Source organism: Pediculus humanus, genomic scaffold (assembly GCF_000006295.1).
Source record: "Pediculus humanus corporis 1103172108150 genomic scaffold, whole genome shotgun sequence".
NCBI classification, from domain to species: domain Eukaryota; kingdom Metazoa; phylum Arthropoda; class Insecta; order Psocodea; family Pediculidae; genus Pediculus; species Pediculus humanus.
This window is the reverse complement of record NW_002987721.1, coordinates 3,585-12,677: the sequence shown is the minus strand read 5'-3', so window position 1 is coordinate 12,677 and position 9,093 is coordinate 3,585. Positions and strand designations below refer to the sequence as shown.

The 9,093-nt window shown below is 30.5% G+C and overlaps 2 protein-coding genes across 2 annotated transcripts in view; one reads left to right on the top strand and one right to left on the bottom strand.

Moving 5' to 3' along the window:
* Nucleotides 1-3,079: 3,079 nt before the first annotated feature.
* On the bottom strand, nucleotides 3,080-4,792 carry Phum_PHUM409550 (sodium/calcium exchanger 3 precursor, putative; the record flags this gene model as incomplete). The annotated part of the gene is made up of 1 exon (XM_002428866.1): nucleotides 3,080-4,792. One exon carries the CDS (start codon nucleotides 4,790-4,792, stop codon nucleotides 3,080-3,082), a length of 1,713 nt encoding a protein of 570 aa, XP_002428911.1.
* An 818-nt stretch (nucleotides 4,793-5,610) lies between these two features.
* Phum_PHUM409440 (uncharacterized protein) overlaps nucleotides 5,611-9,093 on the top strand; it is a gene marked incomplete at both ends in the record, with an annotated part of 3,936 nt that continues 453 nt past the window's right edge. The window contains 4 exons of the mRNA XM_002428865.1: nucleotides 5,611-5,866; nucleotides 5,965-6,092; nucleotides 6,362-6,442; nucleotides 6,629-9,052. Of these exons, the coding sequence (XP_002428910.1) occupies nucleotides 5,611-5,866; nucleotides 5,965-6,092; nucleotides 6,362-6,442; nucleotides 6,629-9,052 (2,889 nt within the window). The remainder of the gene's footprint in view (nucleotides 5,867-5,964; nucleotides 6,093-6,361; nucleotides 6,443-6,628; nucleotides 9,053-9,093) is intronic.

Genomic DNA, 9,093 nt, shown 5'->3' with positions numbered 1-9,093 from the left:
ATTTTTATTATTAATTAATAAATAAATGATTGATTGATAACGGTCAAAAAAAAAAAAAATTGAAATTAACGGTAAAACGATCCGAACAAAAAAAACAAAATGGCGACCATATAGTAACACGATATCATCAATAAATGGATAAAAACCAAAACCTTTTAATAGAAAAAAAAAACGGAATCTTAAATTTTTAAAGAAATTCAATAAGTGAAAAGAATTAATAATAATAATGATAATAATAATAATAATTTTTATGAAACTAGACTTTTAAGCAATAAAAAAAAATTTTCATTAAAAACGTCTTAAATTTAATGGCCGTCTTTATTATATTAACTTTTTCTTTTTTTTTTTTTTTCTTAAATATTGTTTTTAGAATATTAAAAAAAAATAGTAATAATAATAATAATAATAATAATAATAATAATAATAATAATGAAAATTTTCCGTTCGATTGTATATTTATTTATTTTATTTATTTATTTATCGTCGTCAGCAATAATAAATTTTTCTATTATTATTTTTTTTTTTTTTTTATTATTTAAAGTCGTTTTTTTAAAATGTGAATGACACATTAATAATAATAATAATAATAAAGAGAAAGTTTAAAAAAAAAAGAGAGATAGAAAATTTTCTTTTTGTTTAAATAATAATAATAATTGGGATAAAAAAATAATATGAACGGATAACAAAATAAGATTTAATTTTTTTTTTATTGTTAATCTTTTTGTGTTTGTTTGTTCATTTGTTATAAATTTTCGATACATTTTATTTAAAAAAAAAAAAAAAAAGAAAATTAAAAATTAAAATATTATTTAATCATTTGGCGTTTTATAGAAATGTGGGCATTGTAAAAAAAAAAAAAAAAAAAAAAAAAAAGAAAATTAATTTTGGCATAAGACTATGTAAAAACGATTATTCTTCTTCTTCTTCTTCTTGATTTCATAATATGATCATTTTTTAATATTAATTTTAGAAATTCTTTTTCTTTTTAAATAATACGCTTCATTATCATCATCATCATCATCATCATCGTAGTCGTCGGCGTCGTCATATTGAACTTATGATTCAACGTGTAAAAATAAAATAAAAAAAAAAAGTTTTTCTTCTTTGAATAAGTTGTTGTTGTTGTTCAAAAGTTTTTCTCATCCTTTTTATTCATCATACACAACAGGTTGTTTGGTTAAAAATTATTATTATTATTTTCATAAAAGAGAGAGAGAGCGAGAGAGAGAGAGAGACTTATATCCGCCATTTTCTTTTAAAAGTTTATTATATCTTATAAAACATTTAAAAAATTTTTTTTTTTAATAAATGTTGACTTTTCTTCTACAACAACAACAACTACTACCACCACCACCACCACTACTACTACTACTTATTTAATATAATTTTAAAGAGAGAGAAACCGTTAAAATTTTATAATAATAATAATAATTTTTGACACGAAAAAATTTTATCAGTCTGAAGAATGACAAAATATTGATTTAAATATAAAAAAAAAAAAAAAAAAACGGGTGATAAATGTTTAAAACGTCTTTTTTTATATATAAAATCTAATAAAATTTTTTTTTAAGGATAAAACAGACGCTTTCTCAATGGATCGATACGATTAAGTCGTTAAAAAAAAAAAAAATTTCCTTGTTTATTTCAAAAAAAAAATAATAATAATAATAATAAATATTGTTATGATAATGTTGTTTAAAAAGAAATAATGGAGGAGAGTTTGTGACGTCAACGTCGGAAAAAAGTGTTGCCAACCTAAACCTTCTTCTTTATTATTCAAAATTTTTTTTTTTTGTATTATTAAAACGCATCGAAAATTTAGTTTATTTATTCTAATAAATCGTCGAACAAAAACAAAAAATGTTTTTTCGAAAGGGAGGTTTATTTACTCTATGACTAATATTAAAAAAAATCTTTACGTTTATAATAAAGGTTTATTTATGTAATTATTGTTTAAAATCGATTGGAAAAGTTTATGGAATTTTTTTTTTCTCTCTCTCTCTCTCTCTCTCTCCTTCGTTTTTCAACAAACAATTTAAAAAAATATAAAACAAAAACAAACAAACAAACGCACGCAAAAAAAAGGTAAAAAAAGGTAAAAAGTAATTATCTAATGGTGATGAAATTTAACGATAAAAATAACAATAAACACATTTTTTCCTAACCTTTATAACATCATTCTAACTTAATGGATTTCAATTAATTTTTTTTTTTTATTAATTAATTAATTTAACTTAAACGTTTTTCCTTTATTTTATTTTAATAATGATGATGATGATGACGACGACATAAAAAAAAAAAATTTTTATAATAATAATAATAATAATAATAATAATAATAACGATCGTGTTTTTTCAACCGTAAAAAAAAAAAAAAATTTCCAATGATTTGAAATTTTATTTTGAAAATACGAGTTTATTTATTTTATTTATTTGATTCTCCAGCGACTGGTTTTTCCAGTAAAAGCAGAAGAAAAAAAAGCTGACGTGATATTTTCGGTCATTTATCTTTTTGAAAAAATAAAAGAAAAAATTTCGGATTTTCGAAGACGTTTAATTTTTCTTTTTTTTCCTTTTTTCGTTTCTTAAACGTTTGAGGCGGTTTGGGGGAGGTTTGGGGGAGGCGGGGGGAGGGGAGGGGAGGAGGGATAATTTAAAAAAATTTTTTTTTCTGTTAAAATTTAAAAATCTTAAAATTCGAACGGATCAAACGTCGGTCGGTCGAACGAACGTTGGACATGTTTTTGTATTTTTGGCATTCACAATCCTTTGCCCTTTTTTTTTTTTTTATTTTATTTTTATTATTGATTTAACCAAACAATGGCCGCGTTTGTCTGGGAATAAATACTTTTATTTATTTATTTTTAATGGGAGTTAAAATTTCCCCCCCCCCCCCATTCTAATTGAGTCTTTTAACTTTTTTCTTTGAGTTAACCTACATCGTACAAAAAAAAAAAAAAAAAATTTTTCCTTTTAATTCTTTTCCCTTTTTCCCCTTCCCACTCCCCCTCCTTCCCCCCGTTAATATCGTTACGTAAATTTTTCTTGTTAAAATAAATAATAATAATAATAAATAATACTTACTCAATTTCTTTATTTTCAAAAATGATTTCTCCTTTTGTTTCTTCGTATTCTTTACCATTAACAGCAGTGCCATCTTCCGTGTAAAAAGGTAATGAAACTTTTCCTTTGGCTCCGACGTACCTGAAAATTTTCAAATTAAAAAATCCCGCGGATTCCGACACGCTATGCTCTTTTTCTCCAAAACGAAATATTCCACCGTGATCATCGTCCAATATGGTCACGGTCACGAACGAAGGGACTCCCAATTGAACTTGCCATTGAAATTTAATACTCGTTATCGAACCTCTCGAACCTCTCGATTTAGGACCGCTTGTTTTTCTCATGACGTCATCGACAACCTGAAGGTTGCTTAAACGTATTATGAACGTTTCATCTTCTTCGAATTCGTCATCGTCAATTATTTTAACTTTTATTGGAAGTTCCGTTTCTCCCGGATTGAATATTAATGTTCCGCTAACGGGTTCGTAATCGGATCCAGCTTCCGCGGTTCCATCTTCGGATGCATAATCGACTGATATTCTCTGATTTAAATTTCCACCCCTTCTTACGACTTTTATAACGGCCGTACCGACATCTTCCATAAATTTATATTGACTTTTTTCAAAGAAAACTTTTTGAACCGTTAAATCTTCTTCCGAGTCGTTCGATACCTCTTTTTCTTCGGATTTGCTTAAATGTGATAATTTTCTCATTGTCGTATCCGGACCGCCAACAATCCTTCTTGTCGCTTGCATTCTGTAAAAGGCTCTGCTTTTAGGACCTCTTTTTAATATTTCTTTTTCTGCTCTCATTTCCAATGCTTCCAAATCTTCATCCGGATACATTTTTTTTAATTCTTGATAAATGGCAGTGTATTCTCGACATTTCTGTTCGAAATTTTCGGCTAAATCATCAATTCCATCCGAACTATTTTTTTTCGTGCTTAAATCGATGTGACTTTCAGCCGATCCGAGTTCAACTTCTCCTTCTTTGTCTTTTGAAATGCGTGGAAGGTATTTGAACACAAACAAACGTCTATCGGCAATGTATGATGTAAGTACGGTAGCGGGAAAAAAAAGAAATGTTAATAAGCCTTCCCAAACTTCGACGACTCCCTCAGAAAAAACGCGTAGAATCAAAAGTAACCATATGTAGGCAAAAATGGACCATGCAGCCGTTATGAAAAATACCCTCAATTGTTTTATTTTACGCGTTTGTCCGTCAGGTATGACCGCGACGCAAAGTGCAATTATTATAAATAGATTATATGCAGCAGAACCTACAATTGTTCCCGGTCCCAATTCTCCAGCTTTAAAGTCTTTGGCAATGATTTCAATAATTGAAAGTAATATTTCAGGAGCGGATGATCCCAATGCCATCAATGTCAAATTAGCAACCGTTTCGTTCCACACTCTTACTTTGACATCTTGTAACTCTCCATTTTTCTTTTTTATTTTAACCGTTTTCTCCTGTGAAGTTATCATTTCGATTCCGCTCATAAATCTGTCGGACACGATGGACACTCCGATGAAAAGATAAAACATTGCTAAAAGGTAAACTACACCTCTAGCCAATCTTTCGCCTCCGCTTAACGGAATTTGAGGCTCCCAAGTAGGTAATATTAGTCCCGGTGTGCACAGTGTGGAATTATCCACCTCGTACTTGGCTTCTACACCGAGCCCCATTATAATGGGCCCGGCCAAAACCATGCATGTTGTTCTTACGGCCATTACTCAAATCACCGACTTGGTACTCGAAACTTTTTCATACCTCGATACCAATTAAAACCCATTTTTCAAATGAAAAAAATATTTTAGTTTGTGCTAAATTGGTACAGGTATATTTAAAACATATTTAAAGGTTCCGCTTGTTTACATTCGGACAGCGAACACATTCCGAATAACTCGTTTTTTTTTTTTCGTTTATTTTTTAACACGAGTCTTTTCTCGCTCGTATTCTCGTCGTAACTGATGAAAGGGAGAACGAGACGACAACAGCGACGCCATAATTCGTTATTTTCTTTGACGTCGATCGACGGTTAAATAATAATAATAATCCATTTTTAAATTATTTAAAATAAAACCAACCTTGTTGTGGTAATTGTAATTTTTTTTTTTTTTTTTATGTGAAAATAAGTTTTGCATTTTTAAATACGAATTCAAGTACATGATTTACTTCAATAATTGTTTTACGATTCACAAAAAAAAAAAAAAAAAACTTAATAATTTTAATTTTAATACCTCCGAATATAAACTCGAATAATATGTAAAAAACGAGATTACTTACTGAATTTTTATTTCGCCAAATAATTCCTTTCCAATTTATATTTAAACTTATTTTATATAAAAATAAAAAATTATTAAAGTTAAAAAGAAATTCGAAAACGTCCATATTTGCGTTACGGAACACGAAAACGACGTGGAAGAAGAAAAAATGTATAGCAAATATGGCGAAGCCAACATGTCCGCTGTTTTTTTAATTTTTCGATTTTAATTTTATTTAATTTTTTCAAAATTTATTAGTTAAATATATTTTCATTTTCAAGTAAATGAATCGAACAATTCAAAATAAAAAAAATAATTCGCAGTTAATTAAAAATTGCTATGAACATACAATATTGCTTTCCGATTGCATTTTAGCTAAAAAAGAAATATTTACATTAGCCATATACCTCAGTTATATGTATTTCGGTTGTTATAGAAATTATATTAATTTAGATTATAATTTGAAAGTGATTAGTGTACTTTTACAGTTTTTAATTTTTCTATGGTTGGGCAGAAAGATTTTTTGGGGTGTTAAAAAAGGTAAAAATTTTTGTTTTTTTTTTTACAAATTTTTCGTTTGAATGTTTGTGAATAATCATTTCAATTTTATAATTTTTTTTTTTTTTTTTTTTTGTCAGAATCAATATTTATTGTTGAATCGTTAGGTTTACAAATATCTACAGTATATAATTCAAGACTTAGATCTTCAGTGTTTATTCCATGGGATTTAATTAATGATGTAATTATAAATGAAGTTATTGTTATGGTAAGCATCTTTATTTAATTTTTTTATGTAACTTGACAATACTTTTAAAATAATTTATAGAAAATAACTTTTAAAATGAATTCTCCGATATGCTAATAACAACGAATAATAATATTCATAATATTTAATTTTCGAAAGTAACGAAACATTTCAATGACACACACACAAAAATAATTTTATTAATGTTATTAATTACATATATTTATTAAGGCATATTATTGATTACATCTAGATTAATAATAATAATAATAAATTTTTATTGATTTTAGCAAAAAGTTATTTTTCATTTAGCAGTTTTACTAAATGCTGATAGCTGTGGTGGAGTCGAATCGATTGTTCCACTTTTTATAGTAAGTCATTAAAATTTCAATTATTATATTAAACCTTGCACAAATAAAAATTGTCTTAAATGTTAATGGTAATATGTGTGTAAATTTTTTTTTAGCATTCTCAACCTCGTTTAGCAGAATTAAAAAAAATATATTGTGAAATTCAATTAATATTAAAGTATTAAAATGGCTGAAGGTTTTACGAAGAAAGCATTGAAAATGGTTGTGTCTCAAGTTTGCCAAACTATTGGTTGGCATGCCATTCAAACATCATCTCTAGAAGTTCTCATAGATGTTCTTCATAGGTATCTAGAAGAAATAGCTAGAACATCTCATTTATATGCTGATCAATTTGGTAGAACAAGGCCTAATTTAGATGATTTGGGATTAGCATTTTCTGCAATGGGAGTGGAAATCAAACAGTTGGAAGAATACATAGAATATGTTGAATCAGTGCCATGCAATTATCAGGTTCCTAAATATCCTGTTGCGAAGGAGTCCCATTTAAATTTTCTCAAACCCGGAAGTAAAGAAGTTGTCACAAGACCCGTACACGTGCACGAGCATTTACCACCGACGATACTCGAAGAACAGGGATATTCTCAAAATGAAAATGTATTATCCGTTGAAACAAGTGGATCGTCCTCGATTCCATCTCCTCAAGCTAGTCCTCAAAACGTTTTCAAACGTCCGGGTGATCCCGTTGAAACTCCGGCTGCTAAAAGAGCGAGACTTTTTCTCGAAGAAGAAGGAAGACCATTGAGGGAAATAAGTAGCGTTATGATGACGACGGGGGGATTTTTGTCGCCTGCCCGAGAAGGAAAATTACCCGAGTCAAAAGTAATTTTACCAACTTCTGATTCGAGATCTATTTCACCTCAGCCTTCCCTATATCCATCAGTTCCTCCTGAGGTTAACAGGGAAAAGAAAGTAAAGAAAATACCCGAAGTATCTAAAGCGGAAAAGAAAGAGAAAAAGAAAATATCTGAAAAATTAGATAATAATGAAGAGCCTGCCATAAAAAAGTTGGCAAGCATGAAGGAAATGGAAAAGCTCAAGGCATTAAAAACGGGTGCATTAAAAATGAGTGCTCGATACCCTCCGAACTTTCAAGAAAAACTTCCCAAACCCGGATCGAATAAAATTCCACCTGTGGAAAATACTCCGTCGGAAAAATCACTAATTCAAAAATTGTCGGAATCCCCTCACTTGGTCGTGACTCCTCTTCAACCGACGGTTAAAAAACAAACTAGTTCGAATTACGAAAAGAGTCGGGATTCGGGGGTGACGATAGCAAAACTAACCACGGAACCGGATGTTCAAAAATTGAACATTTTCAAAAAAATTACGAAAGTAAAAGAAGAAAAAAGTGAAAAAGTTGAAAAACATGAATTTTCCGACATTGTTCCTCCTGTAAATAAAGAGAGATCTCCCGGTTTAATTATAGAAGAAGTAGTACCCAGTCGAAAGCCAAGATCGGCTTTAAGCGAAATGATGGAAAGTTTACCGAAGGATAAAAAAGAAGCTCGTCAACCCAAACCTGAACCTCGCACGCCCGATATTTTACAAATATACGATGATTCATTATCATCTCCCGGAAGTCCTTCGACGCCGAAAACACCCGAAATCATGAGAAAAATCGACAAGTCTCCCGAACACAAGAAAAAGAAAAAGGACAAAGAAAAGGAAAAGAAAAAAAGAAAAGGTTCGCCTAAAGACAGGATAAAAACGGAAGATGATTTAGAAAGAAACGAAAGACCGAAAACGCCAGAAATATTGGAACCTTCCAGATTAAAAGACGCACTCCCCTCTCCGGTTCTTCCATTTTTCCCTCATTTTCCTTCCGGTCCCGGTTTGATTCCGCCACCGATAACGAATCCTCTCATACCCAGATTCCCTCATCCTTTGTGTCCGAACTTTCCCAATCTTCCTCTTCCTCCTCCGTTGCTAATGCAACAACCCATCAAAACGGAAGAAATGAAAAAAGATCCGTTCAAGAGAATGTTTGAAAGATCAACGTCGGAAAGTTTGTCGCCGACGAAATTCGAAAAAGAAGGAAAATCTCCGCTGGCTATTTTATTAAATCGCGGTGACAAAGAAAAGAAATTTAAAGAACATAAAAAAGATAAAAAAGATCGGGATAAAATAAAAAAGAAAAAAGATAAAAAGGAAAAAATGAAAAAAGATAAAAGCGAGAAAAAGCACAGGGATAAAGATGACAAGTACAAGGAGCAAAAATCAAAAGAGAAAAAAGAGAAAAAAATAAAGAAAAAGGAAAAGATGAAGGAATCATCGATTCCGATGGTTGTGTCCGTGCCCAAACTCACATTGAAATTAGGTTCGTCGTCTCCGAGACCCTCATCGCCGGATCCGAAATTGAAAAAACTCTTGTCGAAACCGAGTAAAATGGAAGGGGAAGGGGACAAAACGATGCAACCGACGAAAAGAGAGCCGACGCCGGAAATAGCAAGGATATCTTCCCTTTTTAACAAACCCCCCAAATCGTCCGATACTAAACCCCTTCACATACAAACGGATTCGTTTAAAACACAAACAACAACACTCACCGTCAAGGAATCCGTGCCCGTGATGAAGAGTCCAGGTACGATTATAGACAAAGACGGTAATAAAGTTTGGATTTGTCCGGCGTGCGGTCGTCCGGATGACGGTTC